This window comes from Bos indicus, chromosome 1 (assembly GCF_029378745.1).
Source record: "Bos indicus isolate NIAB-ARS_2022 breed Sahiwal x Tharparkar chromosome 1, NIAB-ARS_B.indTharparkar_mat_pri_1.0, whole genome shotgun sequence".
Taxonomy (NCBI): domain Eukaryota; kingdom Metazoa; phylum Chordata; class Mammalia; order Artiodactyla; family Bovidae; genus Bos; species Bos indicus.
In genome coordinates this window covers 153,576,350-153,598,853 of record NC_091760.1, presented here as the reverse complement: position 1 = coordinate 153,598,853, position 22,504 = coordinate 153,576,350, and the positions used below count along the sequence as shown (strand labels likewise).

At 44.2% G+C, this 22,504-nt stretch overlaps 2 protein-coding genes across 7 annotated transcripts in view; one reads left to right on the top strand and one right to left on the bottom strand.

The window, feature by feature from the left end:
* OXNAD1 (oxidoreductase NAD binding domain containing 1) overlaps positions 1–12,814 on the bottom strand; it is a 51,848-nt gene extending 39,034 nt beyond the window's left edge. The window contains exons 1-5 of one of the 2 annotated variants that reach the window (XM_070797196.1): positions 12,504–12,814; positions 5,054–5,202; positions 2,695–2,812; positions 2,316–2,379; positions 1,736–1,828 (exon numbers count right to left, since the gene is read on the bottom strand). In XM_070797196.1, the coding sequence (XP_070653297.1) occupies positions 1,736–1,828; positions 2,316–2,379; positions 2,695–2,804 (267 nt within the window). In that variant the 5' untranslated portion in view covers positions 2,805–2,812; positions 5,054–5,202; positions 12,504–12,814. The remainder of the gene's footprint in view (positions 1–1,735; positions 1,829–2,315; positions 2,380–2,694; positions 2,813–5,053; positions 5,203–12,503) is intronic. The other variant, XM_070797202.1, reaches the window with a different exon arrangement.
* A 255-nt stretch (positions 12,815–13,069) lies between these two features.
* On the top strand, positions 13,070–17,473 carry DPH3 (diphthamide biosynthesis 3). Of its 5 annotated transcripts, XM_070797208.1 has the most exons (5): positions 13,070–13,323; positions 14,299–14,373; positions 15,466–15,751; positions 16,226–16,354; positions 16,604–17,473. In XM_070797208.1, exons 1-5 carry the CDS (start codon positions 13,216–13,218, stop codon positions 16,660–16,662), a joined length of 657 nt encoding a protein of 218 aa, XP_070653309.1. In that variant the 5' UTR covers positions 13,070–13,215; the 3' UTR covers positions 16,663–17,473. The 5 variants fall into 5 exon arrangements, with proteins under 5 accessions (XP_070653309.1, XP_070653324.1, XP_070653318.1 ...); XM_070797223.1 differs by lacking the exon at positions 16,604–17,473 and having other exon boundaries at positions 16,163–16,353; XM_070797217.1 differs by lacking the exon at positions 16,226–16,354 and having other exon boundaries at positions 13,073–13,323.
* The last annotated feature ends 5,031 nt before the right edge of the window (positions 17,474–22,504 follow it).

Sequence of the window (22,504 nt, the reverse complement as noted above, 5' to 3'; positions counted from 1 at the left end):
AGGAAGGAGGCTCGACATACGCAAAGGCGGGATTGAGCCTCAGGAGTCCCCCTGGAAATCCTCGAGCATCTACCCCCATTAACCAGAGCCTGCCTACTTTACTACTTTGTGCTCTCACCTACACCTCTGACTTTACAGGGGGGCTGTCCCCCACCACCTCCTTCGGAAAAGGAGTTAACTTAGAGCTCCAGTTAATAATAATTCCTGGGCGTGATAAGAGTGTTTTAACCTACAAACTCCTCTGAAGGTTCTCTAGCCTGCCTGACAGGCTTGTCCGGCCACATGTGATTGCTCACAGCCTCCCAACCGTGAGAGGCACGAGATGCTTTAAACCTTCTAAAAACAGGTTCCTTAGAAAAGTTAGAAAACTATTAGTATAAGTATAATGGGCTGATCAGAAATTGTATTGGTGAAGGGTTTTTCATTTGTTGAGCCAATGTTTGTTGCTAAGTCTCCATATCCCCTGCCCTTACACACATTAATGAATATATAGAAGAAATAACTATTAACCTTTGATATTAATCACGTTAGACCTTAGGCTAAGTAAATCCTTTCCTTAACTAAAACCCACTACACCCTCACCCTATAGGAATGTAACTTTATTTGGGTGGCGTCTGTTTTAAGAATAATCACCATTGGAGAAAAAAGTGTTCTGACCACTGTCACAAGGAGAGGGTCATAAATTGTCAGCAGGCCCCCCTGGCCAGAAGATGATGTAACACCCCTAAGACCTCTGTATACATTTGTATGAAGCACCTGACTTTGATAAAAGTCAGGACTGCTGACCCCGCGTGACTTTTGCATAACATCTCAGTGTATAAAAGTAGACCATGGAAAATAAAGAAAGGGGATCAGTTTCTCAAAATACTGGTCTCCCCATGTCTCTTTCTCTCTCACTCTGGCTGAGTCTCCATCTGGAACGTGGAACCCGCCATGCTTACTAATTATGCCTGGGCTTCTAAGATCTGACCGGGGAGGCCTCAGTGTCTCCTCTCCTTCGGGAGAACGGAAGGACGCCTGCGGCCTACCTAAGTGGTGCAAACTTCTTGTCTTGAAGTTTTATTGGTCTCCCGCGTAAACCAAGCTACTCAGCCTCTTTTCTCCACTGAATTTTCCTACTGAGCTATCCTTATTCTATTACTCTTTATATCTTTAATTAATATCTAATTGAAGCTATTGTATCCTGACCCTCGCCGACGCCGTCCCCACTTCGAATACCCTGGATCAGCTGGGGCTGGACCCCGGCACTAACAAATATCACATTTACAGAATCAGCACTTTTGTGTGTTCAACAAACCAGAAAAAGTATTTTCAGATTTACCATCAGTGGGAAAAGCACATTTTCCTACACATCCAGAAATCTATTGTGCTGAACTACTTTTGCACAGACTCCTCAAAACACACGCGCTTAAAGCTGAACCCATAAATGCACCACTCTTGGTCCCAAAGCAGTTTTCTGAAAGCAGAATAAGCTTGAAAGGTGGAGCCCAAATAATGCTCTCCTATATTAAATTCTATTATTACCACTAAAAATTAAACGATAGCAACAATACAATTTCTGACCATGTTTATAGAAGTAAATAATCCTTCTGTATATAAAATACATAGTTTTTTAACCATTAGTTTAAAAATACCTATAAAACTAAGCTAAACACAATCCAAGTATTTGAAGAATCATTCAAAAGAAAAATTAAATATCTAATTTATGTTTTTAAAAGAAAACGGGGTTACTCACGGAGGTAACGGGTGAGGATCCTTTATTCCCCAGCCCGTGAACCCCTTCGGGTTGGTGGATTAGCCCTTCCGTGGTCTGAATATGGAGGAAAATCTGCACATGGGAAGGTAAGAGAGCTCATTCACCCTCCTTTCTCAGATGTCAGTGCTTTCTCCCTTTTGATGAAATAAGTTGTTCTAAAGTAGGGAGAAGAACAAGGACTTTGAGACATGGTACCAAAAAAGAAAGAAAAGGCAAGCTACTCATAAAATTTAGGCTCTAAAGGAAGATCTCTTCCTAAAATAGCACCCTAAACCTTATGCCTGTGAGGCCAGTTCCCTCCTTTGCTACAACACTCCCTTCATCAGAAACAAATCCATCCATTCTGACTTTAAAGGGAATGACTGGAGTATTTGGCTATCATCTTTTCAAATCAGTTGTCCCAAGTCACATTTGGAGAAGTTCTGGACAGAAATATAACAAACCTGCCCGGACTGTCCCTCAAAGGGATTCAAGCTCATCTAAAGCCCTTGTGGTAAGCCGGGCCTAACCGTGTGCAGACTGCAAGCTAGGAGAACCTGCCCTGGCCCGAGATACAAACCTCCTGGCGAACGACATCTGCAGTTCTCTCCAAGTGATCAGGTCTCCTTTTGGATTTCATTACACTTTAATAAAAAGTAAAATTAGGTTATTAAGTATTATCCTCCTAAAAATTAATTGCAGTATTAATTACTGTGACTACCCAGCACCTGTGACTGGAGAGGAACGCCGCCCAGCACACAATGTGACTGGCTGTCCCGGGTACAATGGAGCACTATGGACCCTGGAGAACAGCCCCGGAGTCTATACACTAACTAAAGCATACACCCCACTGACAGCAGGCACAGTCAAGGAAGAGGCTATGACTTGCCTCCCACTGTCTTCAGCAGGTCGGGGCTCTTTGAACACCCGCTGCAACGACACTGAAGGTGACCACTCACCTGCTCCGAGTGAGGTAGCGAAACGCACTGGGTGTTGATCTCAGCGGAGCCGCCTGAGTGCAGATGGCGCCCAGAGAGCCTCGCAGCAGCCTGGGGATCACGACCACCATGGTGCTTCCTGGGAGACAGCAAACTCAAAGTCACAACATTCCAAGAAAAAGGAGGGAAACATCAGACTGTCTTAGGGCCAGTGAAGAAGAGTTTGGATTTTTGTTGCTGATGTTACGAGCTGATCTAACAGCAAAATGATTAAAGACCTAGCTCCACCCTGACAAAACTGCTCCTGCTATTTAGAGTTGAGCCCACTGACCCCCACCATGCATGTGCACCAGTGATTATCGGTGCTGGCAAATATTCCTGTGCTCTATCGGTTTCCAAAATCCCTGACCGAGCTCATGTCACTGACCTTACGCTATCACAGAAGAGGACAGCAGATTCTGTAACTGCCTAGTAACTACATTCTGCCCAGAGCACCACGTAAGCCTGCAATATTTCTTATAAGATAAAGAGAAAAGGGCAGACAAATTTTCAAAGTTTCACAGCAATGAGAATAAACAGACTCCAACCACAGGCAGTAACATAAATGAGTAACACAAATACCTCAGTAAATGAAAAGAATGACAGAAAAGACTCAAAAAAGCACCTACACAAAGCACCTAGTCTACAAGTCCAGTCATACAAAGTACAAAAGCAGGAAAAAATGAATCTGTGAGTTGGAAATCAAATTAGCAGTCACCCATGGCGAGGTGACCGTGACAAAGTTGTTTCTTAATCTGAATGTTGATTATATGGGTATTTTCATTTTGAAAAAAATTCCTCAAACACAAGAGGAGTTTCAGAGCGGTAATACTCCAAATGGCACCGTAATGATGGATCCACGTCATCATACGCTTGTCCACACCCACAGAACATACATCACCAAGAGCGGGCCGTGCTGTGAGACGTGGGAGGACTCTCCAAGTCAGTGCCGGTTCACCAATTACAGGTCGGAGATTAAGGCCCCACTCTGGTGGGGGCTGTGGACGGTGGGGAGGCTGTGCATGTGTGGGGGCAGGGAGTGGAAGGGAAACTCTGCACTCGCCCTCAATCTTGCTGTGAACCTAAAACTGCTCCCCCAAAATTTTGTCTTAAAAATTCAACCAAGCAGTCTTCTTAGGATTTATGTACTTCTATTTACATGTCAAATTTCAATAACAAGTTTAAAGAAAAAACAAAAAAAACAAAAAAAAAACAGAAAGATTCTCCAACACATCAAATTCTAAAAACTACTGCCTATCAGGAAAACCACTGATCGGGAGTCAGACGACATTTTTTTTTTGCTTCCTATCATTCTGTTTTTTCTCTGCTAATTCTTAAATCCTTCTTTGCTTACATGGGCTTCCCAGGTGGTGCTAGTGGTAAAGAACCCGCTTGCCAATGCAGGAGACATAAAAGACATGGGCTGGGAAGATCCCCTGGGGAAGGGCATGACAACCCACTCCAGTACTCTTGCCTGCTGCTGCTGCTGCTGCTGCTAGGTCGATTCAGGGTGTCCAACTCTGTGCAACCCCATGGACGGCAGCCCACCAGGCTCCCCTGTCCCTGGGATTCTCCAAGCAAGAACACTGGAGTGGGTTGCCATTGCCTTCTCCCCTCTTGCCTAGAGAATCCCAAGGACAAAGGTGTCTAATCCTACAGTCCATGGGATCACAAAGAGTCGGACATGACTGAAGTGACTTAGCACGATAGCACACTGCTTAGGATGGCCGCTTTTAACAAGTTATATTGCCATATATATCTGTCCTTTCCTATCTTAGTTGACTTCAGAATAAATGAAAATGTATGTGAACGCTATTTCCGGAGCTCTTTGGGAGGTACTATATAAATGAATTGTAACAAATACAATGTTAGAAAATATTCAAGTGAAGTCTACATTCCTACTCCAAGGAAAGTGTGCCACATTTCTACACCACACTCACTATTTTAGCCCTTCATTTGACAAATATTTAGTAAGAGTCCATCATGTGGTAGGCCCTGGGGCCACAAGAACAAGACAAAGACCTTGGGGAGCCTGAAGCTATTTTAGAAGATCCAGACAGGAAATAAAAGTAAATAAATTGAGAGGTGACAATTATCATATGTAATTCGTTGAGTTACAACCGAATCATATTAAAAAAGCCACTGCTTTCTAACTGGTCTTCGGATAAAAGATCTATTTCTTGCCACTGTGGATAAACACGCTACTTGCCATTTTTCTCTCTAGTAAAATGAAAGAAGTGAAAGGCCTCTTTCCACCTCACATAAAACGTAGCTTCTCTCCTCTGAATGTGCTAAACCCCAAATGGTATATTAGTCACTGAAAGAAAGAGGCAAAACTTACTTCAGAGGTCCATGAGAGTTTAGGAGCCGTTAGTGTACAGCTGGCTGGCTGACATGCAATATTCTGGTCCTGGAATCACACCGAGACCTTTGGCACACACACGGGCTGGAACAGAAACAGCACCATCCACTGAAACTCTCACCGAGGTCCTTCAACAGCAGAGACAACGTGTAAGAACAATGTCTGGGAAGCTGTTCAAAAGCACTACCATCTCGGGACTTCCCTGGTGGCACAGCGGATGGGAGTCCACCGGCCAATGCAGGGGCGTGGGTTCAATCCTGGGTCCAGGAAGATTCCACGTGCTTAGGAGCAACTAAGCCTGTGGGCCATGACTACTGAAGCCTGTGCTCCGAGAGCCGACGCAACGAGAAGCATGTTCACAACCCCTGCTACCCACAACCAGAGAAAGCCCCTGAGCCACAACCAAGACCCTGCACAGCCAAAAATAAATAAATGAACTTATTTAAAAAAAAAAAAAAAGGAAACCACTCCTGTTTCTCAGCAGTAAAAGCAAAGGCTCATTGTAACAGGCAAGCATCACCTCACAGCCAAGCTACTCTCAATGGCGCCCCCCTTCCATCCACTCCTCCTCATGTTCCCACTTTTCTCGTCTGTTTCTCTTGCTGCTTCTCTCTTTCATCTTTCTTGTTGTTTCACTGCTGAGTCAAGTCCGACTCTGTTGCAACCCCATGTCCTACAACCTGCCAGGCTCCTCTGTCCATGGGATTTCCCAGGCAAGAATACTAGAGTGGGTTGCCATGCCCTCCTCCAGGGCATCTTCCCGACCCAGGGATCAAACCCGGGTCTCTTGCGTTGCAGGTGGATTCTTTACCGCTGAGCCACCAGCGACGCCCCCTCATCTTTCTTGAACCATCTGTATCTCCTGCTGCTTAGGGTCTCCACCCCATGAACAACCAGACCAGTGGCTGGGCTGATAACAGGTACATGTCATTTGGGCCCAACCTCCCTGACAAAATTTAACTGACGTGCAGGCAAATATGGACACACTGTTCTGCTCAGTTTTGGACATCTGTTGCTACAATAAGCTGCCTCATCTAAGACACATCTTTTAGTGATTATACTGTTTGATCTACTGCTCAACTTGAACTAGAAAACAAAGAAAACTTAATTTTTAAAAGCTGTTTTCTTTAAAATTCTACAATCTTGTTTTTTAACAATAGTAACCATGACCAAGAGTGCCACCTACTGGTAAATAAGGGGTATTTTATCAAACTGTGTTCAAAGTGCCTTCTAAAGCAATGAGGTATTTAAAGAAAAAAACCTATCCATATTTTGAAACACATCCAGTGACTTTATATACTCAATGAAAGTATTAGTTAACTATAGAAAATTAACATATACTAAATAATTTACTACTAGAGCTCATCAATGAATTTGGTAAAGTCCCAAGATGCAAAACTAATACACAGAAATCTGTTGTATTCTGATACACTAACAATGAAAGATCAGAGAGAGAAAGTAAGAAAAGAATTGCAATTACCATACATGAAAAAGAATAAAATACTCAGGAATTAAACCTACCTTAGGAGATAAAGACCTATACTCTGAAAACTATAGGAAGCTGATCAAAGAAATCAAAGATGACACAAACGGAAAGATAGACCATGTTCTTGGGTTAGAAGGATCAATACTGTCAAAATGACTATATTACCCAAGGCAATCTACAGATTCAATGCAATCTCTATCAAATTACCAATGGAATTTTTCACAGAACTAGAACCAAAAAAAAAAATGTTTTAATTTGTATGGAAACACAAAAAAACCCTGAAAAGCCAAAACAATCTTGAGAAAGAAATGCAGAGCTGAAGGAATCAGACTCCATGGCTTTGGACTACATTACAAAGCTACAGTCATCAAAAGAGTAGGGTACTGGCATAAAAACAGACATATAGATCAATGGGACAGGATAAAGCCCAGAAACAAACCCAGGCACCTGTGGTCAATTAATCTATGACAGAGGCAAGAATAAACAATGGAGAAAAGATAGTCTCTTCAATAAGTGGTGCTGGGAAAACTGGACAGCTACATGTAAAAGCATGAAATTAGAACACTTCCTCACACCACACAAAAATAAACTCAAAATGAATTAGAGACCTAAATGTGAGACTGGATATTATCAAAATCCTAGAGGAAAACATAGACAGCACTCTCTTTGACAGAAATAGCAGAAAGATTTTTTAAAATCTGTCTCCTAGAGTAATAAAAATAAAAACAAAAATAAACAAATGGGACCTAATGAAACTTAAAAGCTTTTGCAAAGCAAAAGAAACCATAAACCAAATAAAAAGAATCTACAGAATGGGAGAAAATATTTGCAAACCATGTGGCTGACCCACAAGGGCTTAATCTCCAAAATACACAAACAGCTCTACATAAAAAAAATAACCCAATCAAAAAATGGGCATAAGATTAAACAGACATTTCCCCAAAGACACACAGACAGCAGAAAAGGCACATGGAAAGATGCTCAACATCACTAATTATTAGAGAAATGCAAATCGAAACTACAATGAGGTATAACCTCACCCCACTCAGAATGGCCATCAACAAAAAGTCTACAAATACTAAATGCTAAAGAGCATGTGCAGAAAAAGGAACCATTCTACACTGTCTGTGGGAATGCAAACTGGTATAGCCTTTATGGAGAAGAGTATGGAGGCTCCTTAAAAAACTAAAAGTAGAGCTACCATATGATCCTTCAACCCCACTCCTGGACATGTACCTGGAGAAAATCACAGCTGAAAACATACACACACTCCAGTGCTCACTGCAGCACTGTTTACAACAGCCAAGACATGGGAGCGACCTAAGTGTCCACTGACAGACGAAACGGATAAAAATGTGCAAAAAATACACAATGGAATATTACTCAGGCATAAAAAAGCATGAAATAATGCTGTCTGCAGCAACACGGATGGACCTAGAGATTAACAACTAGGTGAAGTCAGAGAAAGACAGGCATATGGTATCACCTACACACGGATCTAAAATGATACAGACGAACTTATCGACAAAACAGAAACAGACCCACAGACACAGAAAACAAACTTATGGTTACCAAAGAAGAGGGGGTATATGTTAGGAGCCTGGGCTTAACGTATACACACTACTATATATAAAACAGGTAACCAGTGAGGACCTACCGTATAACACAGGGAACTCAGTATTATGTACAAACCTATAAGGGAAGAGAATCTGATACATATACATGTATGTATAGTATAACTGAATCCCTGTGGTGTTCACCTGAAACTAAGGGACACTGTAAATCAACTAGACTTCAACAAGGGCTTCCCAGGTGGCTGCCAATGCAGAAGACACAAGAGATGCAGATTCGATCCCCTGGAGTGGGAAATGGCAACCCACTCCAGTATTATTACCTGGAGAATTCCATGGACAGAGGAGCCTGGCAGGCTACAATCCAGGAGGCTGCAAAGAGCAGGACACAACCGAGCATGCATGCACTCATACTTCAATTAAAACAAAATTAAAACAATGCCACATTCAAAAAATAAAGTAAACAATACAAAACAAAAAGGAAAACACCTATCCGTATCTTGAAATGTGTCCAATGGTTTTATTCATTCAATGTAAACATTAATTAACTATACAAAATTAATATATGTTAAGTAATTTTCAAAACTATACAAAAAAGAACATTCCATCAACGTTTGTATCCTCATTTGGGCCTTACCTCACCAAAAAGTTATTTTATTTCTGAAACAGAGAAAAGTATCATAAATACTAAATGAAACATATAGCCATTTAAGCAGTCCTACAAGCAACAGATTAAATTCAAGATTTAAAATGAACTATACTAGTTTCTGTTCAACAAGTACATTCAAATTATTTAACAATTACTGGGGCATCCAGCACTATTTTAGGTTGCAGAGACACAACAAAGAGCCAGACACAAGGCCTCTGCCGTTACACGAAGCTTTTATCACAATGTCTACGGCAGCTAATAAACAGATAACTAGAAGACACAGATTACGGTAAGTGTGCAAGGGAAATAAGAGTGATGGAGGTTGGGGAATATCAGGAAAGGTCTCTCTCAAGAGGAGTCTGAGCTGAGACCTGACGATGAGGACAAGTGCAGAGCAAAGGAGCAGAGGCCCCAGCACAGAAACGAGGCTGGTGTGAGAGACGGAGCACAACCAGCGCGTCTGCAGGACAGACAGCCGGGGCCCGGGACAGATGAGCCACAGCAGGGACAGTGCCAGGCCACGGCAGGCCATGGCTGGGGGCAGGCCTCCTTCTAAAGGCGAAGGGAGGCGACTGCAGGGCTTGAACAAACCAGGGGAGGGGCGTGATCTCACTCACACTAAAGGGTCACTCCAGCTGCCTTGAAAAGAACAGACCAAGAGTTGAAGCAGGAAGTTCAGTTAGAAGGGTGCCCTGCTAAGCTCAGACAGAATAAAACTAAGACAGAAACAGATGAACAGGGACTAGATTTTGAAGCTAGAGCCCTATCACTTGCTGAGACAGGATGACGTGTGAGCAGGCAGTGAGAGAAAGAAAAAATAACCAAGAATGCCTCAAAGAGCAGGGACACACAGAAATAAACTCAGAGCTTGCACGGCACTTGCCGATTTAGAATCCCAGGTGCCGGTGAGGAGGCACAGGGGTTCTTGGCATTCAGAAAGGGGACCCGAGTGAAATACAAGTTACTGCAGAGTGTTGGAGTCAGAACCAGCAGAACCAGGCTCAGATCTGACTCCTTTCTGGCTTTCAACCTTGGGCCAGTCACCTCTTCCCCTTTTTAAATGGAAATTCCAAGACTACCTCACTGGGTTGCTGAAACGGGTACATGTCTGGGGAAACACCTGGCACGCAGGAGGATCACTAAAACAACCCAATCTAGAGAGGCAGCGGGTTATGTGCCAAAAACACAACTGCCCAGCCCGACCTACAACAACACTCATAAAACACAGCTGCCGTGACCTCAGTGTGACCTAGTTCTAAATTCAATCTCATGCTAAGAATTTTGGTCACTGTTGTTTTCCAAATCAGCAGCAGTACGATTTTTAAACATTTATTTTTAAACCATAAATCTGTGATCACAAATGACCGTATAGCTACTATTAAACTTGCTTTTGTCATACTCCGAGTCCAAAGATATCTCATTATGAAATGTGTCCACTCTTTTCTAGGAATAAATGTAGTTCAGCAGTCACTGTTACGTTTTATTCACAAACGCTGGGTGGCGTAAAATAACGCATCCCGGGTTTTGCTACAGTTTTACTTTCTTCAGCACAGTATGCACTCCAACTGACAGATCCATAAGGGGACCCAGCTCTGGCCCAACAAGGGATGCGGCAACAGATGGCAGGAGGAAAGCAGCACGCAAGGCCAAGGGGACCCCCAAGTCAGGTCTCAAGGGAACCGGCCCCACTCTAGAGGAAAATCTGAGCCCTCTTAGACTGCCAGAGCTGTCTGTTTAACCCAGCTCCGCTTCAAGCACCATCAGATCACAGATGGTACTGAGGGTCATGAAGACCCAGTTCTGGGCTCAGCCAGGCCCGAGTTCTCACCGTAGCTTCCTGCCATTCACTAGCTTGGCCCTTTTAGGCAAGTGTCTAAACCTAAGCCTCTAAACCCTCAGGTTTCCCAGTGCTGAAAATGGGAGTGATACCTATGCCTCGTTGTTTTAATAACAGGATGCATCTAAACACCACTTGCTACAGGGTCTGGCACACAGTGTCAACTACTACTAGTAAAGTGGCTCGTTCACCTTCCTTTTTCTACTTGAGGTAATACATACTCAAAGAAAGTTGGAAAATTACAAAGAAATTATAAAGAAAAATCACCCAACAACTCCTGTAACTTTTAGGATTACTAACTTCAGATTTCAAAATTCCTCAGCAAATTGTTTTTGACAGACCCAAACTGCTTCCTAAAAGGTCTACCAATGTATACTTCCATGAACCAAATATGCACCCATTTCCCGACCTTCAAAAACAACTCACCTTTATTCTGGAGGTACTTATGCTCAGAAGTACTAAAGAACAAAAAGATTCCCGACCTCAAAATGATCACTGGGACTACCATTCTGACACTATCAACTCTGTCCTCCTCTCTCCAAGAGGCTCCCTGGGAAAATCCTGGTCTACAAAGGCTTCCCCTGTGGCTCAGCTGGTAAAGAATCCGCCCGAAATGCAGGAGACCTGGGTTCGATCCCTGGGTTGGGACAATCCCCTGGAGAAGGGAAAGGCTACCCACTCCAGTATTCTGGCCTGGAGAATAGTCCATGGGGTCCCAAAGAGTCGGACACGACTCAGCGACTTTCACTTCACTCACAGACACATCGAGCAGCCTCTGAACTACACAGGCTTTACCAAAAGGGCTTTGCTGCTCCTTTGCTCAAAGCAGAAATCAGTCCAGTTAACCCGCAATGAGTCTAACAAACACTTTCCAACTGCTGGTTAGATCTCCAATTAAGGAAAACACAATGTTTGTGAGGCCTCTGCCATATTCTATAAACCCTTTTAATGTAACTTCCAAATTATCTCCCAAAGACTCCTTTACCATTAGGTTTTCAAGCTTTAAAGGAGCTAAACCAGCTGGAACTTCAGCACACACAAAATTAATTCATGCAAACATCTGTGTATGCATAAATAAGCATAGGGAAGTGTACATATGTATTATGCTAACATAAATTAAATATGGTACATGTGATTGCTGAACCACGTAAAACTCACAATTTCCACGCAAAAGTAAAATGTTAGACCTGAAAGGAGTCTTGTAAATCATCTCTAATCCAACTCTTTTTCAGTCAGAAGAGGAAATAAAGCCAAAGAACATAAATATCCAGCTCCCAGATTCAAACAGTCATCTTCTGAGCCCAGATCTGCTTTTCAATAGGGCTTTTCCCCACTGCCTTCCTACTCTACCAAGATTTGAATAAATACTTAGTGATAGAGCAAAACTCCCATGAAACCCCACTTTGCCAACACAAGACGTATCACCTTTTATCTTCATTTCACTTTAACGTATATTAAGGCCTCATGGTATTATAATAACTCTGCGTGCTGATTCCATTTCTCTTTCAAAGAAGAAACTGTGGCTCGGCTCAGTTCAGTCGCTCAGTCGTGTCCGACTCTTTGCGACCCCACGCACGCCAGGCCTCCCTGTCCATCACCAATTCCCGGACCTGTGGTTCAACACCAGTTAAGTCATTCGTTCCTAGGCTTTGGGGACAGCCAGGCTCTTCATTTTCCAGATGTGCGATTTCGGTCAAGACATCTGACTCTCTGTATCTCCGTTTAAAGACTACTAACACGGAATGAATGACACCTAGATTCCCAGCACTGGTGGAAGAATGACACTGAGCGTCAACCCCGCGTAACAGACCTCGCTTGGTCCTTTCGACCACACACCTCACGGGCCTCTGAAGAGAAGCTGGGCTGAGGGAGAGGCCGGGCTGTACCTGGACAGCCGAGCGCGGCCCGATCACAAGCCACGCTCCGCTCGGAGCTCAAAGTCACTCGGTGAATCAAGACCTCAGCTTTCCGTCCCTCACCGGGGAGGTCCAGGGGGCTGAGCAGTTCCCGCCGCCGCCTCTCACCCCGCAAAGCGCTTTCCGCCAGCGGCGCCAAGGGCCGGGCTGACGCTACCTAGGCCGACCGGGGCCTCCTACGGAGTCTGCTTAAGGCCTGAGGCCCACGGACGTGAGACACGAGACACTACGCCTCAATCGGGAGTCTCCACACCGCCGCCACCCCCGCGCCGACCCAGCCGCTCGCGCAGCGCCAAGCCCCGCCCCGGCTCTGGAGAGCTTCCGGCGTCCTCGAAGTGACGCACAGGCGCGTGAGAGAAACCCACATGCCATTGGTTGCTGTCGCCCGATAGGCGGAGCGACGCTCGATCGACCCCGAGCCGCGAGCCCTATTCGCCCGTGTCTCCGCCCCCTAGAGCCGCCATCTCCATGGTGACCGCTGCCCGGTCACCCCTTTGGCCTGACTCCCGGAGTTGCGTCATTGTCTCTGCGCCGGAAGCGGGCCTCCGTGGGCCGGAAGCGGGGTTCCGCGCGCGGGTGCTCTGTGGAGACTCCCGTGTGGGCGGGCGCCAGCCAAGTTGGCCCGGGGCCCCGGCCTGGGTCGGACGGCGAAGCTGAGAGACCTGTGCCGGTTCCAGTGACGATGGCGGTATTTCACGATGAGGTGGAGATCGAGGACTTCCAATACGACGAAGACTCGGAGACCTACTTCTACCCCTGCCCGTGTGGGGATAACTTCTGCATCACCAAGGTAACGGGAGGCTCCTCGGAGCGGGCGCGTGTTAGCTCTGCCGAGTTCCTGCCGCGGAGCCGCGCGGCTCAGAGTTATCCGCTTCCTTTTATCATCCCTTTCTGAATTCTACCAGAGTCGGTACTTTGCGCCGTCTGTGGTTCTGGTCTTCTCTCAGGCCTGAGAAGAGCGGGGAGGGGGTGGATGGCAGCGAGCACCAGTCTTCTCGCCAACCCCCGCCGCTCAAGCTTCCCCTCCCTAGGATGCGTTTTGGAGGAAGGAGTGTGTTTTTGTCTTCCGAGGTGGGGGTGGGTTTTTAGACGACTGAACCATGACTCACCTTCCTGAGTGTTTTTTCCCTAAGTGACGCTTCCAGGGAAGAATGGGGCAGGCGTTTCTCTCGGGAGGTGCTTTTGGTCCTCACGTGCCTTGTGGGTTTGTCCAGTGGTCATTTTTGGATGTGAGAGTTGGACTGTAAAGAAAGCTGCGCGCCGAAGAATTGATGCTTTTGAACTGAGGTATTGGAGAAGACTCGAGAGTCCCTTGGACTGCAAGGAGATCCAACCAGTCCATCCTAAAGGAGATCAGTCCTGAATATTCATTGGAAGGACTATGAATAGTCCAATACCTTGGACTCCAATGAAATTCCAATACCTAGGCCACCTGATGTGAAGAACTGACTTCTTGGAAAAGACTCTGATGCTGGGAAAGATTGAAGGCGGGAGGAGAAGGGGACAACAGAGGATGAGATGGTTGGATGGCATCACCGACTCGATGGACATGAGTTTGAGTAAACTCCGGGAGTTGGTGATGGACAGGGAGGCCTGGTATGCTTCGATCCATGTGGTCGCAGAGAGTCAGACACGACTGAACTGAACTGCCTTGTGGGGAGGCCAGCCTCCAAGGAGCTTGCCCACAGAAGTGAGAGGGTTGGGGAGGAGGAGATCACCAAGGGAAGGCTGCGCTGACCCATACGGTGTTTAATTTTATTTATAGGAAGATTTGGAGAATGGGGAAGATGTGGCAACCTGCCCTAGCTGCTCTCTCATTATAAAAGTGATTTATGACAAGGTAAGGAGTCAGGTTTTAAAACAGGGGGAGGGGGGAGAGGGTTGCAAGAACCTTGAGCAGTCTGCCTGTGATATGTAAGTGCAGGAGATTGTTTTCTAATGGTGTGTTAGGAAAATGCTATATTTTTTAAATGAATTTTAAAGAGCCATTCATGCTCCTGCTGCTGCTGCTAAGTCGCTTCAGTCGTGTGCAACTCTGTGCGACCCCATAGACGGCAGCCCACCAGGCTCCCCCGTCCCTGGGATTCTCCAGGCAAGAACACTCGGGTGGGTTGCCATTTCCTTCTCCAGTGCATGAAAGTGAAAAGTGAAAGTGAAGTTGCTCAGTCGTGTCCGACTCTTCAGGATCCCATGGACTGTAGCCTACCAGGCTCCTCTGCCCATGGGATTTTCCAGGCAAGAGTACTGGACTGGGTTGCCATTGCCTTCTCCGAGAGCCATTCATAAGCAATTGCAAATTAAAATTTTGTATTATATTGTTACTGAAAATTTTAAAAGCTCAATTTATTAACTTTTTTTGGAGAAGGCAATAAACTGTTCTTTATCTAATGAATCTTACTGGGATTACTTATTTAACAGGAAAATGATCATAAAGATTAATTGAAAGTCTTTATTCCTCCATTATTTAATAAGTAATTAGAATCGTTCAGAGTTCCTAGACTTATTTTGAAAGGAACAGTTTTATAGTATCTCTTATCTGACTTATATACAGAACTCTGTATTATCTTGTTTGAGCTGTGCCATAGTTGGAATTTTACAATTTTCATTTTAGTCTTTAACGTCCTGTTGTTTTCATCCAAAGATGTTGACAATAGAAAACAAATGTTGTGACTGCCCCCTCACCCCCAGCTTTTGGTCAGTACTTTGAATGGAGTCTTAAGAGACTTAACATTCTATTTTCTGAGTTTGTTGTGTTTGTTGTTGTTGTTGAGATATAGTTGTCCCATAACAGTGCTTAACATTCTTAAGGATAAATTCTAAAGTGCTTATAGGCAAGGTGGGAACAAGACAGACTCCTGACAGAAACAGGCTGTAACTTAGACTGTACTTTAGCCGTTTACTGGTTTATTCTTGATTTAAATGTGTTCTGAAGAAACAGAACCAGACAAGGGTGAGCACGAGTGCTGCTGTGAGGAGAGACTGCGGCCTTAAGGCGGGTGATCGTGCGCTGAGGCTGCTGAGTGGCATCCCTGGCCTCTCCCCACTCGGTGCCAGTGGCAGCCCTCAGTATGTCAACCCAAAACGTCTCTACACATTGCCAGATGTCCCCAAAGATAAAAGTAACACCTCCTTCCCACCACCCATTGAGACCCCTGTGTTAGAGCAAGAAGGCTGTTTTCAGAGGTTGAGAACATGGAGCCTCATGTTGATGGTGGACCGTAAGTTCCAAAGAGCATGGTGGGAGGATTCCAGGTGCTGGGCAGGAGTCAGAGATTGCCAGGGACAGAATAAGGCTGGTCCTTAACAGGGGTCAGACTACAGGAGATGAGGGGTAACCTGGGAGGCAGAGGTTTCTGGGGGTGGCTGGCATAAGCCAGGAGAAATCATCAGAGGTTGAACTTCATTTACAAAGTAGCTAGTTTACAGATTATCTGTGTTGGGAAACATAAAGAGCTACCCACTTTAGTTGGAACAAGTAATTTGAAGAGAACAGGTATTTGAGTGACCAAATATTGGAGAAGTAGTAGTGCAAGTAGTGATTAATATAGAACCTTAAAACATGTGTTTTGTAAATGTGATTTCCAAGAAGTGGGAGCTCTGTAGTGAAGATGGACATGTTTGTTTATAAGGTAAGGTGCGTGCGTGCTAAGTCACTTCAGTCGTGTCTTCCTATGTGATCGTATGGACTGTAGCCTGCCAGTCTCCTCTGTCCATGGGATTCTCCAGGCAAGAATACTGGAGTGAATTGCCATGCCCTCTTCCAGAGGGTCTTCCAGACCCAGGGATCAAATCCACGTCTCTTACCTCTCCTGCATTGGCAGGTGGGTTCTTTACTACTAGAGCCACCTAAGATAATAATATGGTGCATTAAATATGAATTTGGGTCTAAAAACTGGGCAAGATTATTCAAGATTATATTTCTGGTGCTGACTTTGACCAAGGATGAAGTCATAGAGCAAAGGAAAAACTTAACAGAGCAAGATTGACTGTGTAACAAAATGAAATCTTACTATTGATGCATCTGTGACACAGACATTCAGTGAGTAATGTAATTTCTTGTTCTGTCTTAGGATCAGTTCACGTGTGGAGAGACAGTCCCAGCCCCTTCCACCAACAAAGAACTAGTTAAATGCTGAAGAAGATTTTTAGGTTCTAAAACCTGAACTTGGGGAATGAGGCAAGCTGGAAAAGTCTAATGCGGAGTCACTGGCTTCTTTACGGGGACAGTCCTTTTGTGGTTTGCTGTTCATGAGAGTCTGGATTCTTTCCATCGGGTGCCAAGTTCACCTCCAATTGAAGAAGCAAGTCCACCACATGACATGCCTGGATTTTGTGCTCAAAACCTTGAATTGGAAGTGTTTCCATCCAAACATAAAAGAAGATAATTTCAAATCAGTGCTTTTTTCCCTCAGTTTTATTTTTATATCTTTACACTATTACTTCATTATCTGACAACAGCATCATCTACCTCAAAGCATTAGGTTTCTTTAACTTAAAAAGATTTTTATTTTAATTACTTACAAAGATTTTTTAAATCAGCCCTTTCTATGCAATTTGACGTCAGCTCTTTGCTGTTGTAAACTGAAGGAAGTCAGTTGCCTCTAGTCTGTTGGGACTGCGCCTTCTACTCCCTCACCACGCTGACCTTCGTCAGGGATCTGTGTTCTGTTAAACGTGCCACTTCATTATGCTTCATATACTGGGTCCTGGTGGTGGTGCAAAGAAAAAATATACTGAGCTCACAAAGTTAGTGAGTTAAGAAGAAAAGTCAAAAAACAAAACAGTCAAAGGATATGGACTTCCCTTATCAACATTCTGCGTTTTCCTTGAAAATCAGGACAAGATAAAAAACAGCCAAAGGAAGTGAAACTGGTAACAGAACGAGAAGAGAAAACTATGCCTACTTAGTTATTTAATTAAATGCTTGAGTGCTTTTTCGAGATCAGTGCAACTAATATTTCTGTATCTGGCCTCTTGTGTGTGTATTTGTTTTTCGATAAGGCTAATGAGATTTTACTCTAGACGGGTTAAGGTCAAGTCTTCGTGGCTGGTGGCTGTGCTTTCAGCACTACTACCAAATCAGTCACTAGTCCTAAAAGGTAAAGCTTTGATAACAGCCCTTGTATTTACTAAGGATGAACTTGAAAATGAGATGCCTGTTCTAATTAAATATGCCCTGAGGGCAGATATGTGCTGCGCTTAGTCGCTCAGTCTTGTCTGGCTCTTTCTGACCCCGTGGACTGCAGCCCGCCAGACTCCTCTGTCCATGGGGATTCTCCAGGCAAGAATACTGGAGTGGGTTACCATTCCCTTCTCCAGGGGATCTTCCCCACCTAGGGATCGAACCCAGGTCTCCCGTATTGCAGGCAGATTCTTTACTGACTGAGCCACCAGGAAAGCCCAAGGGCATATATAGTAAGCCTTTATAAGCTGTAGCCACACATACATTCACTCTTGCAGAGAATTGTTACCCTGGAGAAAAAGAAAAATACAAAGATAGGCCATTGGTCTTCTTTGCCATAGCCATGAGAGTAGCAAGAAATAGAATCACTTGCATGGAAATTCCAAATTTCCCTTTAGGTACACACCTTTGTTGTGTGTACATAAAATTAACTGATGTCTGGTGGGTTGTTGTGGAATTGGCTCCTGCAATTAATGAGAAAAATAGCTTGCCAGAATGTGAGCATTTTATTACTAACTGATGAATGTTTTATACACTCATTGGGGGTTTAAATTAAAACAGGCCAGTGGCCTTTTTTCTCCTGCCAATGGCATAGCTATATGAAGCCATTAGACTGAGAAGTAAATCACCAAAAATTGTATGCCAAAACTGCTTGGTGTATTATATGAAGTGTACAGTGTGTTCTTGATATGTTGAGAAATCACTGTCGGGGACACTGACACCCCAGAAGTCATCCACAGTAGCTTTGAAACCAGTGGTGGCTCAAGTGAACAGAGCAGGGTGTGTGCTAACTGGTGGGGATGAATTACAAAGAGAAAAAGACTGTCCCACACTCAGATCTGATGGTTTGGTAGATACCGATAACCAATGATGAATTTCAAATAAGAACAGACATCTTTAATGTCACCTCTGCTGTGAGTGTAAGAGCAGGAAGAAAAGGTGCCCAAGTCCAAACGTCCCAGGAGACAAGCCAGTGGCACTGGTGATGAGTGATATTCAGGAATGTGATCACAGGCATGATTTCATTCCCAAAAGCAACTGAGTCACTACATCGGTTAACCACAAAGAACACATCAGGATTTAATCCTATATTAAGCAGAAGGTAAAACCAGGGGTCTTGCAGATGTAACTAGGGTTCTGTGGGGTCCCTTGCTTAGCTTCACAGACATTTCAGAGCCCCTCTGAGGCCTGATTTGTAATCCAGCTCTGTGACCTGCTAGCTTTGTAATCTTTGGCAAGACCAGTGGGTTCCTCGTCTGTTAAAATCGGGAGACTGAATCCGGGGATTTCTAAATTCAGTACTGTAATTTCAGGCTTCGTAGTGTGCAGGAGCTGGAATGGTAATCGAAACCTTTCTAATCTAAACACTAAGATGACTTACAGAGGAAGACACTTCATTCTTCAGTAACTCCACATCAGAGGATTCTGCAGATAATTCAGTGTACACATTCAGAAACCCTTTTCTTGGAAAGCCCCCAATATTTTTGATAACTGTATATACTAATTTATTACCAGTTTAAACTATTAGCATGCTGAATAAAGTCAGATTATTCACATCCATTTGTTTTCATGTGATTTTTCCTCCCCTGAATACCAGCATTATGTACTTAAATATTGTAATGTGATTATATATGAGATGGAAAATCTTTAACCTGCTTTGGGACTTTGGAGGTAGGTTTCTGTTGTGGACAATACAGTTTTTAAATAGGTTGCCACTGTTACTACAGGTTGGCCACATGGGTATTGGTTCTGGATTTTTAATAGTTACTTGGGAAAAAAATAAGCTTTGGATTAAGTGGCAGTAAGGCAAATATAGCTGACATTCTTAGGTGAGTGATTCAGTTTCTTGCTGGGAAGGAAGGTTGCTGCTTAAGACATGGTAATTCTTACAGTGGTTTAAGAGCCCAGCTCTGGTCAGGACACGGGTTGAATCTCAGTTCCTCCACTGTGATCTTGGACAGGTTTCTTAGTCTTTGTGTATCTCTATGCCCTGGTCTGTGAAATACAGGCCATAATGGTGCCTTTTTCCCAGGGTTGCTCTGTGGGGGCAACAGACCCACATTCAGCAGGGGTCTGTGGAATGCTTGCCACTATGAAGAAGCCAGGTAGGTTTCTGTCATCATGGAGCTTACCTGCAACAAGAGGAAATAAGAGAACAGGCTGTGTTTAGGGCCCAGGTGATGGGATACAACTGCCTTTCTCAAGGGCAGACTGAAGGCATCTCAGTCTGATACCTTTTCTGAGACCTGAAGGATGAGAAGGAAACAGTCTCGTAAAAATGACTACATTAGCTAATGATGACAACATTCAATACTGCCTGTTGTATATGCAAAAACAAAAAGGTTACCTATTCTGATGCAAAAGGAATTCATTGTTTTGAGCACTGACAACATTATATGAAACATGCAAAGTATTGAACACTCTCCGCATTTACTGATCTCTGGCGTGGGTTTTGACAAGCCCTCACTGTGGTTCTGATGCAGCTGAAGCTTGAGAACCACTGGTTGAGCACCGGTGTTCAAACCCAGCAGCTCACTGGAATCGCCCGAGGAGCTTCTGAAACTGCTGCCCATTGGTTTACGCTTCTGTTGCTGCGCCAGCACCACACTGTTTTGATGACTGTCGCTTTGTGGTATAGTCTGAAGTCAGGGAGGTTGATTCTTCCAGCTCCATTCTTCTTTCTCAAGATTGCTCTGGCTATTCGGGGTCTTTAGTGTCTCCCTGAGAAATCTGTATGCAGGTCAAGAAGCAACAGAACTGGACATAGAACAACAGACTGGTTCTAAATTGGGAAAGTAGTACCTCAAGTATATTGTCACCCTACTTATTTAACTTATATGCAGAGTATATCGTGAAATGCTGGGCTGGAAGAAGCACAAGCTGAAATCAAGATTGCCAGGAGAAATATCAATAACCTCAGATATGCAGGTAACACCACCCTTATGGCAGAAAGCAAAGAGGACCTAAAGAGGCTCTTGATGAAAATAAGAGGAGAGTGAAAAAGTTGGCTTAAAACTCAACATTCAAAAAACTTAAGATCATAGCATCCAGTCCCATCACTTCACAGCAAATAGATGGGGAAACAATGGAAACAGTGACAGATTTTATTTTGGGGGGGCTCCAAAATCACTGCAGATGGTAACTGCAGCCATGAAATTACAAGACACTTGCTCCTTGGAAGAAAAACTATGACAAACCTAGACAGCATATTAAAAAGCAGAGACATTACTTTACCGACAAAGGTGCATCTAGTCAAGGCTATGGTTTTTCCAGTAGTCATGTATGGATGTGAGAGCTGAAGGCTGAGCACCAAAGAATGATGCTTTTGAATTATGGTGTTGGAGAAGACTTGAGAGTCCCTTGGACTGCAAGGAGATCCATCCAGTCAATCCTAAAGGAAATCAACCTTGAGCATTCATTGGAAGGACTGATGCTGAAGCTGAAGCTCCAATACTTTGGCCACCTGATGTGAAGAACTGACTCATTTGAAAAGACCCTGATGCTGGGAAAGATTGAAGGCAGGAGGAGAAGGAGACGGCAGAGGATGAGATGGTTGGATAGCATCACCAACTCGATGCACATAAGTTTGAGCAAGCTCCAGAAGTTGGTGATGGACAGAGAAGCCTGGCGTGCTGCAGTCCATGGGGTGGCAAAGAATTGGAGATGACAGAGCAACTGAACTGAACTGTTGCCATACATTTTGTGAATTTTTTTTGTTTTAGTTCTGTGAAAAATGCCATTGGTAATTTGATAGGAATTGCTTTGAATCTGTAGATTGCTTTGGGTAGTATAGTCATTTAGACAATTTGAGTCTTTGAAGACAGCCTCTTCAATAAGTGGTGCTGGGAAGACTGGACAGCTATGTGTCAAAGAATGAAATAGAACACTTCCTAACACCATATGCTATGCTAAGTCACTTCAGTCATGTCTGACTCTGTGCGACCCCAGAGACGGCAGCCCACCAGGCTCCCCCGTCCCTGGGATTCTCCAGGCAAGAACACTGGAGTGGGTTGCCATTTCCTTCTCCAATGCATGAAAGTGAAAAGTCAAAGCAAAGTCGCTCAGTTGTATCTGACTCTTAGCGACCCATGGACTGCAGCCTACCAGGCTCCTCTGTCCATGGGATTTTCCAGGCAAGAGTACTGGAGTGGGGTGCCATTGCCTTCTCCGTCCTAACACCATACATAGAAGTAAATTCAAAGTGGATTAAAGGCTTAAATTTAAGGCCAGAAACTATAAAGTTCTTAGAGAAAAACATAGGCAGTATACTCTGATATAAATCACAGCAAGATTCTGACCCACCTCCTAGATTAATGGGAATAAAAACAATAAATGAGACCTAATAAAACATTTTTGCACAGAAAACTATAAACAAGATGAAAAGACGCAAATGAAACAACTGACAAGGGGTTAATCTTCAAAATATATAAGCAGCTCATACAGCTCAATATCAGAAAAACAACCCAATCAAAAAATGGGCAGAAGACCTAAACAGACATTTCTCCAAAGAAGACATACAGATGGCCAATAAACACACAAAATGATGCTCAACATCTCGAATTATTCAGCTCAGTTCAGTTGCTCAGTCGTGTCCGACTCTTTGCGACCCCGTGAATCATAGCACGCCAGGCCTCCCTGTCCATCACCAACTCCCGGAGTTCACTCAGACTCACGTCCATCGAGTCAGTGATGTCATCCAGCCATCTCATCCTCTGCCGTCCCCTTCTCCTCCTGCCCCCAATCCCTCCCAGCATCAGAGTCTTTTCCAATGAGTCAACTCTTTGCATGA